At 60.8% G+C, this 19,377-nt stretch overlaps 1 protein-coding gene across 5 annotated transcripts in view; it reads left to right on the top strand.

Annotated features, from left to right (window-relative positions):
- The window catches only part of ADAMTSL2 (ADAMTS like 2), a 34,358-nt gene extending 16,718 nt beyond the window's left edge, over positions 1 to 17,640 (top strand). For 2 of the 5 annotated variants that reach the window (XM_036856120.1, XM_036856117.1), the window contains 9 exons: positions 1,154 to 1,526; positions 6,396 to 6,493; positions 10,549 to 10,675; positions 11,855 to 12,068; positions 12,221 to 12,376; positions 12,799 to 12,969; positions 13,675 to 13,851; positions 16,123 to 16,267; positions 17,016 to 17,640. In XM_036856120.1, the coding sequence (XP_036712015.1) occupies positions 1,154 to 1,526; positions 6,396 to 6,493; positions 10,549 to 10,675; positions 11,855 to 12,068; positions 12,221 to 12,376; positions 12,799 to 12,969; positions 13,675 to 13,851; positions 16,123 to 16,267; positions 17,016 to 17,134 (1,580 nt within the window). In that variant the 3' untranslated portion in view covers positions 17,135 to 17,640. The other 3 variants (XM_036856119.1, XM_036856118.1, XM_036856121.1) reach the window with 3 other exon arrangements.
- Positions 17,641 to 19,377: the final 1,737 nt, after the last annotated feature.

The following is a 19,377-nucleotide window of genomic DNA, read 5'->3' as shown; positions in this document are numbered from 1 at the left end:
ATCCAGGAGGGTCTGACCCCGTAGCCCGTGCTCTGGCTCATTCGGTGGAGACAGACAGACAGACAGACAGACAGCGTAGCGTGCGAGGTGTGACCAGAGCTCTGGAAGGGAATGACGGGCAGCTGAGGGGCACAGGGAGGACCTCGAGTTCTTGGAGAGGGTGACCCCTGACCTGAGGGCTCCAGAGCAAGTAAGGGCTAGCCAGGGGAGGGCATAGGACAGGGGCGGGGGCGAGGGGACCAGCAAGGGCCAGCCTGGCGGGACAGGCTCCAGGGGAAGCCGCAGGAGGCGCAGCTGAATGCGCAGGGGTGGGTCACAGTCTCTGACCGCATGCGGCAGTTTGGCTGTGCTCCTGAGGGCCGTGGAGTGACTCGTTGGGGCTGGGCTGGACCATCAGCCCTGCTGAGGGGTGGAGGGTAGAGCAGACTTGAGAAGAATCCCCTCACTGACTTGGGGGGCAAGTTTCCAAGACCCTCAGAGTCTTCAAGAAGGAAACACTTTAGAGGCGGTATTCGTTCCCTGGGGCTGCTGCAGCAAACTACCACCAATCGGGCGGCTTAAAACCTCAGAAACGTGTTGTCTCCCAGTTCTGGAGGCCAGAAGCCTATGGAATAAAATCAAGGTGCCAGCAGGGCTCTGCTCCCTCTGGAGGCTCCAGGGGAGGGTCCTTCCTGCCGCTTCCAGCTCCTGGTGGCTCAGGCATCCCTTGGCTTGTGGCCGTATCGCTGCAGACCCTGCTCTGTCTTCACACGGCTTCTCCTCTGTGTCCGTGTGTCTCTGCGTGTTCTCTTCTTAAAAGGACAGCAGGCGTTGCAGTTAGGGTCTGTGACGATCTCATCTGGAGACCTATACGTCTGTGAAGGTCTTATTTCCACATAAGCTCACATTCTGAGGTTCGGGGCAGATGTGAATTTTGGGGAAACCCTATTCAACCCACGGCAGAGGTCAAGCAGGTTCCCCAACAAGAGGTTGTCCAGGCCGGCTTGCGAGCCTCCGCTGGATGACCTGTGTCCGCTCATCGGACGGAAACCTGCCTCCGGACGCTTCCCGGTTCAGGTCTTTGCTGCAGCTCCCCTGCTCCGCCCCTGCCCAGGGCAGCCCTTGCCCCCCCATGAGGGGGCACCGGAGGTTGAGCCACTCATCTCCCCTGTAGACGGCAACGCCACCGGGATGGCTCTCGCGGGAGACCAGGATGACCAAGAGGCCGACGCCCGTTTTACCTCTCAGGAGTTCCTCTCAGCCAACGCCATCTCCGACCAGCTCCTGGACACAGGCTCCGACTCCAAGGAGCTCCCCCTCAACGAGACCAGCAACAGCATATTTGCACAGGGCGCCCCGAGGGGCTCCCCGGCCGACAGCCTCTACGTCGACTATGAGGAGAACGAGGGAGCCGGAGCTTACCTGCTCAACGGGTCCTACCTGGAGCTGAGCAGCGACAGAGTGGCCAACACCTCCTCCGAGGCGCCATTCCCCAACGCCAGTGCCAGCCTCCCAGCCTTGGCTGGGAACAGGACGCAGAAGGCCAGGTAGGAGGCGACTCCCCAGCCCTCTCTGGGGGCTACCGGGTGAGGGCCGGGACGGAGGTAGGTGGGAGAGAGCCGCCCCTGCCCAGGGGCCCCCCAACCCTGCCTCACCCTGCGGATCTGAGCAGGGGGTCAGAGGCCTGGGTTTTAGCGTCTTTCCCACAAGTTAGGTCCACGGGCTAAAGCTGGTGCTGAGTGCCCACGTGTGATGGGATTCCGGGAACTGGGGGGCGGAGGGGGAGGAGGGGAACAGCTCTGAGCGCTTGGGGCTAAGTGTTCCGTGTGCACAGAGACACGTTCTCACACAACCAGCCTCAGCTTTAGGGAGGGGTGTTGGGCTCAGAGAGGTAGGTAAGCGACATCCTTAGGGCTCGGAGGCTGGAGGCTTGGGGTCCTTAGGGTCTCGGTCTGGACGGCCATTGCACACGTGGTCGTTGTGCATAAGGGGGGACAGCTCTCGCGGGAGACCATAACGTTCCCCGAATGTGGGGTGGCTCAGGACCACCTTCCCTGCTGGCCAGGGAGGAGACCGGGGGACGGTCCAGTGGGGTCCCCAGCCAGGGGCCAGGCCCCGAGTCAGGCACTAGGAACAAGGCCTTCTGCTGTGGGGCTGGAGCTGCCCTGGGACGGGCCGTGGGAGAGAGTCCAGAGCCAAGGACACGCTGGGGAGGCCTGGACAGTCACACTTGGGGACAGCTGAGTCGCGGCTGGCCCTGGAGGAGTCTGAGGCCAGGAGCCTCCCTGGGTTGGGGTCAGCTGGGAGCAGGGTGGCTCCCGGCCTCCACTCTCCCTACTAGAGGACAATTCCCTGGGCCGATGGTGACGCCCCCATTCTCCAGAGGTTAACAGGGCAGCGAGGCCGGTTTAAACAGACCGAGCCAGGCTCAGCACCCCTGGTGGCGAGCGGGGACTGCAGGCAGGAACAAGCCCACTGGGTTTTTTTTTTAATTACTTAATTAATTTTTAAATTTTTGGCTGCATTGGGTCTTTGTTTCTGCGCGTGGGCTTTCTCTAGTTGCGGCGAGCAGGGGCTACTCTTCGTTGCGGTGCGCGGGCTTCTCATTGTGGTGGCTTCTCTTGTTGCGGAGAACGGGCTCTAGGCGCGTGGGCTTCAGTAGTTGTGGCGTGCGGGCTCAGTAGTTGTGGCTCGCAGGCTCTAGAGCACAGGCTCAGGAGTTGTGGCACACGGGCTTAGTTGCTCCGTGGCATGTGGGATCTTTCTGGACCAGGGATCAAACCCGTGTCCCCTGTACTGGCAGGCGGATTCTTAACCACTGCGCCACCAGGGAAGTCCAAGTGCACTGGGTTTTATTTTATCTTGTTTTCTGAGGACCCACCCAAACCCCTTGGCTTTAGACACCAAGCCAGTGGAACCCTAGCCAGGGCTGAGGATGCAGAGGTGGGCGTCCTAGGGAAATTGAGTTTGATGGAAGATTTGGGGTTCACTCTTGAGATGAGGCGAGTGGAGACGACTCTCTCACCCTTCCCCGGGGACAAGAGCAGGGAAGCTGGGCCCCTGAGCCCACAGGAGGTGCCCCCCTCTTTCTCAAGCTCTTTTCCGAGGCCCCACGGGATACCCAGGGCACATCCGGGGCAATTCTGAGGCTCTGGGAGGAATTCTTTGCAAACGTGGACGGAGTGGGAGGTCTGGAGTCTTCTGTGGCTGCCCTTCTTCCCATAGGGCCCACCCAGGCCATCTGCTTGCCTGACCCGGGTTCAGAATGCAGGGAGTGGGCCTTGGGGGTGTGTGGCATCCAGCGGCTGGGAGGGCGAGACAGGCTCTGAGTCTGAGAGTGGGGCTCAGAATCAGCCGGCACTTGCTTGTGTGATCCGGGGCCAGTTACTTAGGGCTCTTCTCATCCCCAGGGCTGTCCAGAGGATTGAATTCTATCTGGTCCTGAAGCGCTGAAGGCACCCAGCGAGGACCCAGTAAATGGGAAAGATCATTAATACACTGAGCCTCCGGGGTGGGGAAGGGGCCCTTCTGGGACCATGACCCAGTGTGAAGAAGGCCAGCTATCTGATGGTCAGGGTCCCTCTCTGAATGGGTTTATCAGGGTGGCACACAGGCTGCTGTTTAATTTGGCTTAAGGCATGGAAAGTGCCAGTGGGTCCCCATCCCAACTCTGTCCCCTCCCCGCCCCATCCCCATGGGACCTGGACCCATCCGTGACCCTCTCTGGTCCTCAGTTCCCCGTCCCTGAGCGAGTGGCTTGTCAGACGACGCTTCAGGGCCCGACGGCTCGGGCACTCAAGGATTCTTAGGCCAGGTCATGGCACAAGCTTTTGGGTGCTTAAGTCACATTTTAAAGAATGTCTCCTGTGCCATCCCAGTTGACTCCCACCCCACCCCTGGGCCCTAAGGGGAATGATTGGGTTTCCAGTGCCATGTGGGATGCAGGAACCAATACAATGATCGCCAGCACTCAGAAAGTCCTGACGTGGTGAGATGGGCGGATCCCCCACCGGCTGCTTCAAAGGACACCGCGGACCCGGAGACCAAAGATGGTCTTTGGAGATAAAGGGCTGAGGGAGGTGGCGGGGGAAACCGCCAGGCCAAAATAGCCCTGTCGCGGCGAGTTGTCCAAACACAGGAAGTCGCGTCTGCTCAGAGAGGGTGAAATCAAAGGGGCAGCCCAGAAAGGAAAGGTTATTTTCACCTTCTCAGAACAGCCCCAAACAATCAAGGGATGCCCCGACACCAGACGCTGGCGTTGGGAACAAGCGTCTGAGACACAGAGACACAGAGTCCCTCTCTCAGCCTGGATCAGGGGTGGCGGGGGGCGGGGAAGCAAAGCACTTTATGAGCCTTTTATAAACAAGCGTGGTGGTCCTGGGGAAAGGGTCCAGACGCGGGATCTGGAGCATCCCAGGGCTCAGGTGGTCCGAGCCTTTCGGATCAGAGGACACTATCTTCCTTCCAGATGGAGGCGGGTGGAGGGTTGGTGGTTTCGGCGATTTCCTGGGTGTTTTTCTCCCCAGGGCCCCACTTCCGGGAACAGAGTCTTTTAGGCGTTGCATTGTTGTGCAAATACACATTTCGAGAGGCGGGAGAGGCGCCTATGCGGTGCTCCGGCGAACAGTGCCATGTGGGCAGCCCCTCCAGAAATACCTTTGGTGCTTAAAACCCGAAGGGTTATTTTGAACCGCTTGCTGTCTCTCCAGAGTGAGTCACGCTGCCTGCTGGCCCAGGAGGGTGTAATTAGATAAAGATGGCACGGCTTCTCCATGGGTGGGGTGGCCGGGCAGGGGCTGGATCTTTTCATCCCCTTTTGTTCTTGGGGAGAATTTACAGCTGTTGAAAGGAGGGTGGGGGACCCAATCAGCATATTTCAGAATCAGGCTCTTCCTCCCCAGGGAGGTTCCATGGGTCCCGTGTTCTGAGATGCTTGGGTCTTGGGGCGCCCCATCTTAAAGTTCCCGCTCACTTTTAAGGAGGAGAGAGGGAGGACCTTCCCCTTCCCCCTGTATGGGTGGAAAGGCTGGGGCAGGCTCCTGGTGGTGAAGCCACCAGGTGAGGGGTCCCAGCCGCCCGCCTGTGGCCGGCTGCCCTCGGCTTTCCCCTCCCTCTCCTCACCTCTCTCCCTCCTTCCTGGGTTAATGTAGCCCCATCAGTAAATTCATTACTTAAGGTCCGTGGGTAGACTATTTCCTGGTTCTCAGAGCATGATGTGTCTTCAGGGCAACATTTATGCAAAAGTAAAATGTAAGAGCCGTTCTCATCCACTTGTGAAATTCCAGAAGTTGGAAGACAAACAGTAAACTCCCAGTTGAATCCAAACCAATGTCTCTATCACAGAATTGACTGGAAAGCCTTTTAGAATGGATGCCCTGAAACCCTCATCTAAGCCTGACCTCCGGGGTGACAGAAAGCCCCAAGGAAAGGACCTGCGAGTGTGCTCTGTGACAGGGTCTTAGCTTAGGGTGGTCTTCAGTCAGCCCCTCTGGGCCGGAAGGGAAGTGGAGCTGGGCGGTGGGGTCTCCGGGATGTGCCGTCCCCTGGGCCATGGCACCACGTCCCCTTTGCCGGCTCTGAGGGTGGCAGGGTTCCATGGGCCGCATTCAAACTCAGCCGTCTGCATCTCAGAGCAGATGCCCGGGCTCTGGGAGCTGCCGCCGCCTCCCTCTGCCCCTGCCGAGTCCAAAACGAGCCTGCACGTTGGATATGGAGGTTGGGCCCCAGCACACCGACTGGTTCAAAGAAGCAAACAGTCCTAACAATAGTTGGCTGGGCCGCCTGAGTTCCGGCCAAGAATCCTAGCCCGTCGCTGGCGGGGACCCAGCCCGGCGTTCCCTTGCACAGCAGCCCTTGCAGACCTGGGCAGAGGCGTCTGGAGGGGACGCGGCCACTCCCCCGTCTGCAGCTGAGCTTTTCTATTTTGATCATTGGAGGCCCAATGGCTAGTGTGCCCCATTCAGTCAGAATCCCAGCTGAGGGAGGCCGTGGGAGAGAATTCTGGCACCTTCTCAGCACACCAGGTGCTTCTGCGGTCCCTTCCCGGGGAGAGGGCTGGAGGAATCTGCATGACCCTGCTAGAAGGTGACAGCGAGAAGGCTGTGTGTGTGGAAGGAGCAACTGCGACGTTGGGGGGCCCCAGATTCTTCACCCCCAGCCCCCGAAGGTGCTCTGACAGCTGCAGGGCAGTGAGCTCAGACAGTCATTGAGATGGAAAATGCCAACGTCCGTTCCATCCTACAACCTGCCGCCCCGTGGGTGCTGCTTCCCTTCTCTCTGTTCTAGACGGTGGGCACTGGGACCCCGACAGGTGGCGATTCTGCCTGGGGCTCAGGACAGGTACACAACCACGCCCCATGGATGAGAACACATCCTCCCATGAAACTCACCCCCTTCTCTGCCTCACCTGCTTTCAGGACCAGGCCCAAGACACGCAAGCAAGGCGTGAGTCCCGCGGACATGTACCGGTGGAAGCTCTCATCCCACGAGCCCTGCAGCTCCACCTGCACCACAGGTACCCGTGACAGGTGCCGAAGGGCGGCACCTGCTGAGCCCACCTCCACGGTGGGTGCGAGTCCGGGCTTCGGGGCCCATGCACTTGCTTGTAGCCTCAAATTGCCCACAGGGAGCTTATCTAGAAGTTTCCTGACCCACGAGGCAGTGTGATGAGATGGGAGTTTGGATGTCCTTGTGGTTACAATGTGCTGGACCACGGTAAGGTCCAGCTGCTTGGGGGTTATGCAGCCCCCCAAAGGCTCCCTCGTCATTCTTCATATCATACCTTGTTAGAACAAACATCCTTTTGGTTAAAAAGTAAGAAATCTCAGGTGGTGAGGATTTTACTTTTGCTTACAGCAAATGTAGGCGGGGGAAATAGACCCACGTGGTCTATGGCAGAGGGAACTGTTCGGATTCTAGGACCTCGTCCAGGGAGGAAGCAGGAGGGGAACGGAGACCCCCAGGGTTGCCTGGACAGATAGACACATGGGGTTAGTAAGTGTCAAGCTGGGGTTTGAAGCTATGTCTGCTCACATGGCTGGATGCCACCACGGCAAGCTTCTGGCTCACAGCCCAGGGCCTGGGGCTCCATCTCCTGCCAGCTCTGGTCCCCTCCCCTGGGGACTGCTGCAAGGTCAGATGCCAGACCCAGGTCCAGGACCTGTGGCAAATGTAGGGAGACCCCGGGTGCCGCCTTATCTATACCTGCGACTTCGTGTTTGGGTTTGGGCAAGACTGGAGTTGCTGCCACTCAAAATGTATGATGCCCCCGACCCTGTCCTTGCCCTCCCACCCCAGCTGGCCAGAGCTTTGGATGTCCCCTGCATGCTCTGGCCAGTGTGGAAGAATTAGCAAGCCACTGACTGGACCCTGGGCAGCCGGTGGTCTGGGCGTGGTCACACCTCCTGCAGCCCTGGTTGGCATCTCAGGAGAAGGGCCTGAGGGAGGGCTGGGGAGGTGGCCCTGCAGGGCTCTGAATGGACCACAGCCTCTCCGTCTTGGGCTGGAATCTGGGGCCCCTCCTTTTACATGCCCCTCTTTCCCCAGCAGGGCATGGGACAGGCTGAGTTTGGCCCCCTGATATTCCGGAGGGTGAGAGGTGGGCTTTGTGGGGTATGTGGTGAACGCTTGGGATGCGGTATTTGGTCCACCACACCCCATGCCCTTGGCAAATTGCTTAATCTCTCCACGACTCAACTTTCTACCTGTAAAATGGGATGTCCGCCTTTCCAAACGTGGTTACAGGGCTAGACGCGAAACGAGAAATAAGTTGTCACGGCCAAAGCTCAACAAGCGGGCGCCATGACCAGCACTGCTGCCGCTGTATGCCACTGGCTGCGGCCTAGGAGCAGACAAGCTGCTGGTCCCGGGAAAGAATGGGGTTGAGCGCTGGGATGGGTGTTCGAGGAGCCTGCTTTGAGAGCCCGTCCCCCAAGGGCAGGGTCCTGTTCTGAACTGGGAGCCCCGATGTCATCCCTGGGACCCCACGCATGCCGGGACTGTCACAGAACACGTGACTGGGAGTGTCTCCTGTTCCTCCCGGACACATTGCTGCCCGGGGAGGTGACGTCGCTTGGGATCCCTCCAGGACGAAGCAGCCTCTGTGGCGAGGGGCCTGAGCCTGGCCCCGGGTGAAAGATGGTCCCCAGGGAGGTCACAGCACCATTTCTCAATACCCACAGAGTGGCCAGGCAGGGGGTGGGCAGACCTGCCCTGGGTGGCCCGAGGTGCAAAGTAGGACGAAAGAAGAAAGGAAGTGAGAAAGGCAGACTTGGGCTCCGCTGACAGGAAGCGCTCTGCTTTAGACGAGCCTGGCCGGGACTGGCACGAGTGGCCCCGACGCGGAGTGAGCTCCCCGTCACCGCAGAGGCACCAAGCTGGGCACAGGTGGCGCTCGGCAGAAGTGGTGGAGTCGGGTCCCTGCTGAACGGGGCCCCCGCACGCTCTGTGGCCGGCTCTTCTCAAAATCTCACTGTGCCGGGTGCCGAGGCCGGGCCGGTGTTGGGGGCAGGGGTGGTTTACAAACCTTCCGTGGCCAACGGTGCCTGTGCAAACATCCACAATGTCACTGGCACACAGCAACTCTCCTGTGTCCTTGAACTTCAGCCATAGCAGCAAGCAATCTTTCTTTTCCTTAAAGACGCTCCTGGGAGCAATAGAAATGTAGGTGAATTGGTTTGGACTCTTAGCTTGAGTCTCAAGTGATGATTTCCAGCTGTTCTTGGCACCTCCTGGGCACAGGGTGAGGGGAGTGGAGCGGGCGGGCCCCGAGCTCACCCACCTCAGGCAGAGCAGGCCCACCTAGTTCAGTGTCGGGGTTTTCTGCTCCTTTTATTTAGAGGAAGGCTCGGTTTGAAAGGGCTCAGTAAGAAGGTTTGAGAAGCACTGCGTTCAAGACTGATGTAGGGAGGCGGGTGTCCAGACGACTGGTGCTCTGATTCCCCTGCATCCCTGGGGGGTTCCCACTGTGGGGACGAGCATCAGGCTGAGGCCCAGAGGGTCTGACAGCGCTCACGTCACCCCACCAGCGAGAGACTGGGCTGGGACCAGAATTCCCGTCTCTCTTGATCAGGACCTGCTGTGTTTCCACTCGATGACGAGGAGGGAATGAATAATCAGGCACTTGCTGAGGGTCTACAAGTCCCTAAACTTGGACCTCCCTGGGCCCCAGAGCTGGTGTCTCTGAGGCCTGGAACATTCTGAGCAGACCTGGCCAGGAAGCCAGTCTCCCCCTCAGCGACGGCTAAAGACGACACAGCCCAGCGCTGGCAGAGAGGCACCAGTGATTGCAACCTGGCTCGTCCCTTACGGAAAAAAGAAAAAATCCCCATGTGGGCTGCTTCCCAGGCTGTTTCATTCCGTCCAGGGCTGGGGCTTGGAGAGGCAGGAGCCGCCGGCTTTCAGACACGCGCCGCTGGGAAGGGAGCGCGAGGTGGCTGGGGCCCTTGGTTTATGGGGAAATCGATTTCCCTCTGGGGGAAGTGTGACCCCAGTGAGGAGGGTTCCGTCCCCTCCATCATTCAGGAAGGCTGGGTCCCTCTCTCTCTCACTCTCTCTCTCTCACACACACACACACACACATCAGTAATAACAACCACCACAAACCCTAACCTCACCTGGGGACTTCACCAATGTTAACCCAATGTTAACATTCTCCCTGAGTCATCCTGGCTCTTTGGCAGGGACCCACCCACTGTGTAGTGACTCTGGCCCATGTGCCAGCTCGGTACCGAGCACGGGGTGCAGGGGAGGAAGACCAGAGAAGCAGAAGGTGGAGCTGGGCGTCAAGGAATTAATAATTTTAGTTGAGGGCTGGCCCTTTACATACTGTCCCCAATGGGATTTATAGAGTACCAGGTATTTAATCACAATAATGATTAAAGAAAGTTTAAGAGGGAGTTTGATAAGGACTAGGGCATGCCATGGGAGGGCAGGGGGGATCTGAAGATCTAATATAACATCTGAGGAGTCTGGAAAGGGCTGGAGTGGTTAGATTATCCATCCATCCACCCCACCAACCTACCCACCCACCCATCCACCCACCAATCCATCCATCCATCCATGGACGGGTAGTTGTTGAATGAATGAAAATGAGCGACACTTGGCTGGCTTTACCTCTGTGCCTCTGTAAGGGCCAATCTGAGTTTATTCAAAACCCAGGGTTTGTGACACATAAACTGGGTGCCCAGCCTGGGCTGGATGGGGTGAGGGTGCAAAAAGAAGAGGTCAGGCCACGGGACATGGACGGGGAGAGAGTTCAGATCCACAAAGCCGTCCTCACTGGGCTCCGCCTGCAGACCTGTCAGCTGGTAAATGTCACTACCCCCCCCCCCCATTTAAACCAGGAAGTGCTGAGCGGTCGGGTGACTCGCCCGTGGTCACATGGCCTGTCTGCCGGTCTCCAAGGTGCTCACAATTGGCTCACCTGACCCTTCCTTTGTCCTGAACCCAGGGGTCATGTCAGGAAGTGCTGAGCGGTCAGGTGACTCGCTCATGGTCACATGGCCTGTCTGCCGGTCTCCAAGGTGCTCACAATTGGCTCACCTGGCCCTTCCCTTGTCCTGAACCCAGGGGTCATGTCGACGTACGCCATGTGCGTCCGCTATGACGGCATCGAGGTGGACGACAGCTACTGTGATGCCCTGACCCGGCCCGAGCCCGTCCAGGAGTTCTGTGCAGGGAGGGAGTGCCAGCCCAGGTACCTGCCACCCAGGCCCCGAGCAGGGTGTGTGTGGGGGGCGGGAGGCGGGGGCCTGGGGTTCTGCCTTCCCCCTGCCTGGGGGAGCAGCAGGAGTCTGTACCTTGCTCCGTCACCCAGGCGGGCCGCAGGCCTGTGAGGGGGGCTGCACTGGCCTCCTGTCGGTCCCCGTGTGATTTCCCACGTTTTGCGGTAAAATCTGTCACTACGCCTTGCACACAGTGGGTGCTCAATCAGTGACTCCCACCGCAGGTTGAGAACCATTCTGAACATGACCCTTTGCCCCTGCCGCCCCCAGGTCTACTCGGTGCATCTAGAATTTTAAGAAGCCCAAAGGGATTATTCCCGAAATTCCAGGCTGATGGGTGTCCGGGCTATGGGGGAGGCCCCATCTTCCTAGCCCCCCAGGCCTCCTGTCCTGCCTCACAGATGGTCCGAGGCTGAGCCCCAAGCATGTCCTCTTTCGGGTCATGATCATGATGGTCCCAAGATGAGCCCAAGGGTGCCCGGCCTTGGAGGCCAAGTGGATCCTTCTCTCTGACGCAACTTCATACCCTCTTTTCTTCTGGCCTGCTGCATCCCGGGGTCTCTGCTCCATCCCGGGGTCTCTGCCGCATCCCGGGGTCTCTGCCGCATCCCGGGGCCTCTGCCGCATCCCGGGGCCCCTGCTCCCTGTGCGTTCGCTCCTTTGTGAGAAGCTGGGTGTGCGGCCATGGGGGTCTGCTCTTCCCCTCAGAGAGAGCCCCCATGGTGGGGCTCGGGGCTCCAGGACACTGAGGCAGGATCCCCAGTTGGAGGAAGAAGGGCGGCAGTGGCAGGAGGGGAAGGCACTCTGGGAGGAGGGCACAGCGTCAGCAAAGGAACAAGGCCGGGACTTTGTTTCCCTGAAGTGGCTGGAGGTGGTCTGGAGGTGAGAGCAGGTGGAGGCTACAGGGGCTCCTGGGCAGGCCGACCAAGCGCAGGCTCGGGTGCCCACTCACCACCCTACCCAGGTGTTTCCGACAGCGGGGGAGGCGGGGGTCGTCATGGCAACAGCTTCCCTATGGGGCCTGGCCAGCTTCCTGTCTGACAGCCCGTGGTGGATTTGGACCCCACGAGGGAAGGAGGAGCTGGGCCGTGGGGTCCCGGCCGGCGGGAGGAGGGTGGGGGTCGCTGAAGGCCGTGCCCGTCCCGAGGCAGGTGGGAGACTAGCAGCTGGAGCGAGTGCTCGCGCACCTGCGGCGAGGGCTACCAGTTCCGCATCGTGCGCTGCTGGAAGATGCTCTCGCCCGGCTTCGACAGCTCCGTGTACAGTGACCTGTGCGAGGCGGCCGAAGCCGTGCGGCCCGAGGAGCGCAAGACGTGCCGGAACCCGGCCTGCGGGCCGCAGTGGGAGATGTCTGAGTGGTCAGAGGTGCGCATGCGCAGAGCGAGCCGGGCCGAGCTGGGGGGTGGGGCGCTGCGGGTGGGGGGGTCGGGGGATTGGGGCGCTGGGGGCCGGGCGCAGGGCCCTTGCGCCGCTGATCGGGCAGCCGCGGCCCCGCCCTCACCCTGGCTTCCCCGCAGTGCACGGCCAAGTGTGGGGAACGCAGCGTGGTGACCAGGGACATCCGCTGCTCGGAGGATGAGACGCTGTGTGACCCCAACACCAGGCCTGTGGGGGAGAAGGACTGCACGGGGCCCCCTTGCGACCGCCAGTGGACAGTCTCCGACTGGGGCCCGGTGAGGGCGGGCGGGCAGGGGGGGCGGCGCTCAGAGGGTGTCCCCGCGCGATTACGAGGAATCAAAACCTTTATCCCAAAACAAGTGGTCACATCCCGATGCCCTTTTATAAGCTCCCTGTCTGTCTGTGTGTCTGTCTCTCTTGCCTCTTGCCTGGATGAGACGTTCAGATGCTCACTGGGGTCCCCTCTGTGTGCGGGGTGTACAGATGAGCTTTTCAGGTGTCTTAGGCATGCTTTTTTTCCTCTGTGTGTTTTTCATTGAGCATGCAATCTTTCTGTAATTAGAACAGAAAATGTTATTTAAAACATGGTTACCATGGCAACTACTTCCCCTCCCCCCAGCTGTTCCTCTCTCTTGGGAATGATGTCTGGGGGACGTGGGAGGGGGCTCTGCCTCTAACCCCTGGTGTCCCCTTGCAGTGCAGTGGAAGCTGCGGGCAGGGCCGCATGATCAGACACGTGTACTGCAAGACCAGCGACGGACGGGTGGTGCCCGAGTCTCAGTGCCAGATGGAGACCAAGCCTCTGGCCATCCACCCCTGCGGGGACAAGAACTGCCCCGCCCACTGGCTGGCCCAGGACTGGGAGCGGGTGAGTGCCCCGAGCCCGAGCCGGGTGGCAGGGCCCCCTCCGTCTGGGAGAGCATTTGGCCGAGAGCCAGGCGGCCAGAATGACAGACTGGTCAAACGAGGAACTAATTGGAAATTAGGACGACACAATTCACTAAACATTAATTCGAAATAGAAAAAAACAAAAAAGTAAGAAAACCGCTTAAAACTTCCCAAATCTAAATAGCAAATGTTCAACGAGGCATGCAGGGCTGGTATAGTTCCCATGACCCCATGTTCCTGAAAGATGGAAACCCAGGGTTGGGGGTCCTTCGGCTGTACTTGCTCTTGGCTCGTGGGCCCTGTACATCCCTTTGTTCTCACGACCCCTAGACCTGTCAAGGTCACCAACTTGCAATTTCAGACAAATTGTTCTCAACCACATTGCTTTCAACTGCTTGTTTCAGGCAGATCACTATTAGCTAAATCATCTCAAGTCAAATTGTCATTAACCGTTTTGTTTCACAACAGATGGTTTTATGCTAAATTGCTTGTCATCAAATCTGTTTGGGGCCACATGGTTATCGACCGGAGAGTTCTCAGCCAACTTGCCATTGATCTAAGCGTTTTCACCCACTTGCTATTGACCAAGACATTATCACTGGCCTGGCTCTGGGCTCTGTGTTCTGGTCCTCCTGGCTTCTGGCCTTTGACCCCTGACCCGGCCCCGTCTGTCACCCTGCCTCAGTGCAACACCACCTGTGGCCGAGGTGTGAAAAAGAGGCTGGTACTGTGCATGGAGCTGGCCAACGGGAAGCCGCAGACGCGCAATGGCCCCGAGTGCGGCCTGGCCAAGAAGCCCCCGGAGGAGAGCACGTGCTTTGAGAGGCCCTGCTTCAAGTGGTACACCAGCCCCTGGTCTGAGGTAAGCGCCTGGCTGGCCTCCGCTGAGGCCACCTGAGGCCAGGCCTGAGTTCTGGTCCTGCCAAAGTACCTCCTCTCCCGCCCCAAGTGCCCCTCACGTCCCCCCTCTCAGCCTCCGTCAGGGCTTTTCATCCCTGGAAAGATTGTCAGTGCTACCAAGTCAGCTGGTGCAAGAGCCACCTCCTCCAGGAAGTCCTCTCGGATCTCACCTCTGGGATCCCTGCCATGCTCGTCCTGGGCCTTTTTTGGGCCCAGGTCACTTCCGGCCTTGCACTGTAGCCTTTCAGTCGTGCATTTGACAGCACGTGTGCCTGACACCCAACACGGGGCAGACAGATCCCAGGTGGGTACTGGGACTGTGTGGGGCTGACTCAGATATGGCCTGGGCCCCGGGAGCCAGAGTCAAGGCAGGAGGGACACAGGGTTAGAGAGGCAGAGGGGATGGCAGGACGTGTGCACTGTGGGCAGAGGGAAGCCAGAAGGAATGGCCGCCGCTGCTCTGACACAGGCCTGGCCCCTCCACGGTCCTGTGGGCTCCTCGGCCTCAGGCTGGCAGGTGGCTTGGAGCCGAGATCTCTCTGCTCTCTACAGCCGGGAGCAGAACCCTCACCTCCCAGGCCCCGAGGCCCCTGTGGGTGGGCCGGTCCCAGCACTTTGCCAGACGGGCTCCTTTCCTCCGCCCAACGGCACCACAGGAGGGGGCTTCTCTTCCCATCCCCCGGGGGAAGAAACCCAAGTTCAGAGAGAGAGCTGACCCCCAGCTCCTGGGGCATGAGCAGACATTGGACGCTGCTCCGGGCGGGCTGAGAGATCTGCAGAGTGAAGGGAGGCCCTGAACCGGCCCATCCCAACGAGAACGGGGCAGGGCGGGCCCTGAGGTGCGTGGGGCTGGCCTGAGGAAGGGGAGCAGCCCTGGTCCGCAGACCCCACCCCGCCCCAGTTCCCTGGCCGAGCAAAGGGGGCCCATTAACTTCTGCTTTTGCTCTTCTGGCACCTGTCCTGTGGAGGCCTCCCGGCGGGATCCCAGGGCGCCCGGGGGCCTGCTAGCATCCTTCAAGCCTTTCTTACAGCATAGGGGCGGTCACGTCTAGACTTGGGTGTCTACTGATTCACACCATGTCCCCGATGTCTCCTTAGCAGCACCACCAGTCCTGTGCCCCACATCCCCTCTGCGCTTAGTGGCGCTGTAGCTTCCAGGGGGAGCAAGTGGGGAGGCCCACAGAGGTCTTTGCACAGGAGCCTGGGAGCATTGGGGGAGGGGCACCCCCTGTGTTGCCCCGATGATGGTGGGTGGGCAAGGGGTGACCGGCCCGTGGGAATGTGGCCCTCTGTCGTTTTGTCCCTGGCTGGGGTGGTGTCTGCTTCCCCGTGGCTGCCCCGTCCCGGGATGGGGGCTTTAGTAAGAGTGCATCCTCCCCGCTGTCCCGTCTACTCGGGTGCAGAGGTGTGTTCTCTCTGGGGCTGAGGGACAGCCAGAGGCTCCTCAGGGCACCCATCCAAGGCTGACTGTTACCTGTGCTTGGTGCCTCCAGACTGGGCCAGCCCCCCAGGCTGGGAGCGGGCATCAGGCAAGCAGCCCTCCCTGTGCCTCTGCAAACAGAACCAGAGGGTGGGCCCAGGGCCAGGGCCTCCCGCCCCAGACCCCGCTCAGGAAACCGAGGGCTCGGGTCCCAGACGTGCCTGGGTGACGTGGGGTCACCCACATCAGGGGCAGCCAGAGGGAGCCACCGCCTGTCGGATCTTGGCAGGAGGACGGCGGGGTAACTGGGGTCAGCAGATGGCCCTGGTGTTTTGGGTAGCTCAGCGGGGTTTTCCAAGGGGAACATCTGGAGTGGGAGCCGAGGGTGAGGGTGGTGGCTTTGGAAGATCCATTTAATTGGTCCACTACAAACACAGCTTTTTATTGGAGTGGGAAACCAGCGCTCTCTCTGGGCCGTGGCCCCGTGTGTCCTGAGCATTCTGTAGCACAGGACCCAGGAAAGCTAGAACCGAAGGACCCACCCGGCGGGGGGGGGGGGGGCAGGGGGTGATAGTTGAGAGAGGAGAGGGCCACGCCCTCACCGTGCAGATGGGGAAACTGAGCAGCACCGGGGGCGGGGTGGGGGGGGGGAACGAGCGTCAGCATCTCCTGGCTGCCAGCCAGTGCCCTTCCGTGTGTCCCGTGTTGGTTGAGACTCAGCAACCTGGTGAGAGGGGTGGGATTCCCCCACCTCTGGCCAGAACCCTCGCCCCGCCGGTGGGGGCTTTGGCCATGCCATCTCTCCCCGATCAGTGCACCAAGACCTGCGGGGTGGGAGTGCGGATGCGAGACGTGAAGTGCTACCAAGGGACCGACATTGTCCGAGGCTGCGACCCGCTGGTGAAGCCCGTTGGCAGACAGGCCTGTGACCTGCAGCCTTGCCCCACGGAGCCCCCAGGTGAGGGGGGAGAGGCTGAGGGCGGGGCAGGGGCTTTCCAGGGAGAGCAGAGGCTGAGGCTGAGCCAGGGCCTGCGGGAAGAGCAGGCATCCGTCAGGGTGACCGGGAGGGTCTAGCGGCTACAGAGACCAATGCATGTCGGGGAGTGAAGGTTCCCTCCTGGAGTGGCTGAACCCAGGCTGGGAGGTGAGGGTGGGAAGGGCGGCAGGTGAGAGCTGACTGGAGCTTGGGGTCCCCAGGAGCCATGCCAAGACCTGCACTTTGGAAAGAGCATCCGGCTTCAGAAGATGGGAGGGCAGCTGTGGGGCAGGGGACCAGGGATCCAGGAGGACTCAGCCAGAGCACCCTGGAGCTGGGCACGCAGGAGCAGGGAGGCGAGGGGCTGAAGCAGGGTCTCTGGCTCGGGCACCTGGAAGATGCATGAGGGTTCTAGGCTCCGAGGGGGCACCAGGGCCAGGTGATGAGCTCTGCTTTGGACCTGCTGAGTGGAGGGGGCACCTGTGGGCCTCCTGGGGATGTTCAGGCCTCTGGGGGTGAGATCGGTGGCTCCTCCAAATCCTGGCCCCTGGGCATTACACTTGGTGGGGTCTGTGACATCGCTGGAGTGGGATGGAGGCAGGAAAGGAGTGGCAGAGAGGTAGAACTCAAGGAGAGGAGGCGGAGGGGTGGGGTGGGCGGGGGTCCTGTCGAGTCGTCACCCCTGACCGCCTCCTGATGCCCTACGCCACCTGCTGTGTCCCTTCCCCAGACGACAGCTGCCAGGACCAGCCGGGCACCAACTGCGCCCTGGCCATCAAGGTGAACCTCTGCGGCCACTGGTACTACAGCAAGGCATGCTGTCGCTCCTGCCGGCCCCCCCACTCCTAGGCCCGGCAGCCGCCCCTCAGAGACCGAGCACCATCCCTGGGGCCGCAGCAGCCCCTCCACGGACACCCTCCCTGCAGGGCGCCCCGGCTGTGAAGACGTGACACTGAGCCCCTGCTCTCTCCCCGGGCAGGAGAGCCCCTCCCCTGCCCCCCACCCCCGAGCGCGCCCTCGGCCCTCCCAGGACAGAGCCGGGAGGACTGGCGCGTTTGTGGTTCCCACGCGGGGGCCTGGGAACATCCTCCAGCCCTCCAGGGCTGTGGGGGTGAGGAGGGGGGGACGGCCAGCCAGGGAGACGGGGCGCCTGGGATCCTGATGCTGTTTAGGTGACTCTTTCTGGAGGAAGTTTAATCTCACGACGTAGCATCGCTCGCCTCCCTGACACGAAGCTCTGGGCACAGAGGGACCCGCCGCACTTTACACCTGGGAAGAGGCATCTTTCTCACGGCCCCATGGCTGTGTTGTCGTCCGTCAGTACTCTCTGTATGTTAATAAAGTGGTCCTATTTATGGCGGCATCGTGGGGTCTCCGGGGCTCTGCCAGGCAGGGTGGGGTGGCCGTGAGGCTTCGGGAGCTGGGGTCGCCGTCCAGCTCGCCCATTCGGAAGGATCTGCTGCGGCCTCAGGTCTGGGACCAGGTGGGGCTGGGGGCCGGGCTGCAGCGTCTCCCTGAGGAGATGACAGGGAAGAGCGGACAGAAGGTGACAAAAAGAGTGGGTGGCCTGCGGGGAGGGATCTCAGGGGCATCAGGACTCGGGCGCTGGAGTCAGAACCGAGCCAATCTCGCACCTCCCAACTGCCGTGGGGCTTGGGGAACGGCAGAGCCCAAGGGAACTCCCTCACCCAAACCACGGGAGGAATAGGTGAGGCAGGCAGGGCGGGAGGCGTGGTGTGGGCCCACACGGAGCGCTCAGGAAGTAGCCATCACTACTGTTTCTGGGCCTCTTAGAAGGGCTACTTAATCTGGACTTGTGGGTGCCGGGACACAGGAGGGCTTCCCAGGGGAGGTGATGTTTAGGCTGGTCCAGCCGCAGGAGTTCTTCCAGATGAAAGCTGGGGGCGGGTGGGGGGGGGAGTGTAGAAACGGAAAGCTTCCAGGGAGGGAGGGGGTGCGGAGGATGCTGAAAGCACCTTGGTTTGGCTGCAGCGGAGGAGGGACGATGTGGGTGTCCACCCGCCGAGGGACAGCAGGCTGGCACAGGGCCAAGGATGCCGCAGGGAGGGTCTCCTTTGGGGACAGGGAGCAGGGAGGCGAGGGGCTACCTTATTGCTTCCCCGGGATGCAGGGCCAGCCTGCCCCCAGACTGGGACCAGAGCAGGGTCCACCGCAGTGTTGAGGACGGCATCCAGGGGGCTGCAGGTGGGTGAGTGGCTCTGCAGGTTCGCTGGGGCCTGTGGGGTGAGCTCCCTCAAGGTCAGCAGCTCAGTTCCGGTAGAGGTGGGTCGCCGCGCTGCAGGGATCTGGGGCTCCCTGACACACCGCACCGTTGTGCCGTCATTTCCCCCCACCCCCATCTTTTCTCTCCTTATGACCTTCCTCCCCCATCCTCCTTTCCACCAGCGCTTTTTGTGCGCATCCTGTATGCCAGGGTCTGTGCCCAGCGCGTTGCCAGCGCTGCCTCTTTAACCCTAAGAGCCCTGTGGAGTCAGTATCGTTGTCACCCATTGTGTTGATGCTAAGACCCAGGCCCAGAGAGGTCAGTCACTTGCCCCAGGTGGCACAGCCTGTCACCCCCCACCCACCCTCCAGGAGCTCAGGGTTTAGGCCAGTGGCTTCCAATCATGGAAGACTGACACATCCACCCCGGGAAAATCAAAACCAAACATGGCTGCGGCCGGGCGCCTTTGGCCAGTGCCTTGACCCCTGGGGCTGGACGGGAGAGAAGGCCGACTCTGCCCGGTGCTGGGCTGGACACGGGCCCTCCCAGGAAGTGCCGCAGAGGGGTCTGGGCTGGCCTGGAATGTCAGGCAGACCAAAGACAGCGCATGGTGTCAGGAGTTTTATTGGCTCTCGATTCTGTCAGGGAGTAGGCAGCTCCCCGCAGGTCCCCACGGTGGAGCTGGGGGAGTTCGGATGGATGGGTGCGTGTGGATGTCAAATGGATCTAGGAATCTACACAGAGGCCAGAGACCAGAAAAGGAAATAGGAGACCGAACAGAACAGCCACAGGAAGTGCCACCTCCTGACCCTCACCGCCCCCCCCACCCCCACCCCCACCCCCACCCCCACCCCCACCCCCACCCCCA

This window comes from Balaenoptera musculus, chromosome 6, assembly GCF_009873245.2.
Source record: "Balaenoptera musculus isolate JJ_BM4_2016_0621 chromosome 6, mBalMus1.pri.v3, whole genome shotgun sequence".
Taxonomy (NCBI): Eukaryota; Metazoa; Chordata; class Mammalia; order Artiodactyla; family Balaenopteridae; genus Balaenoptera; species Balaenoptera musculus.
This window is presented reverse-complemented; position numbering and strand designations above follow the sequence as displayed.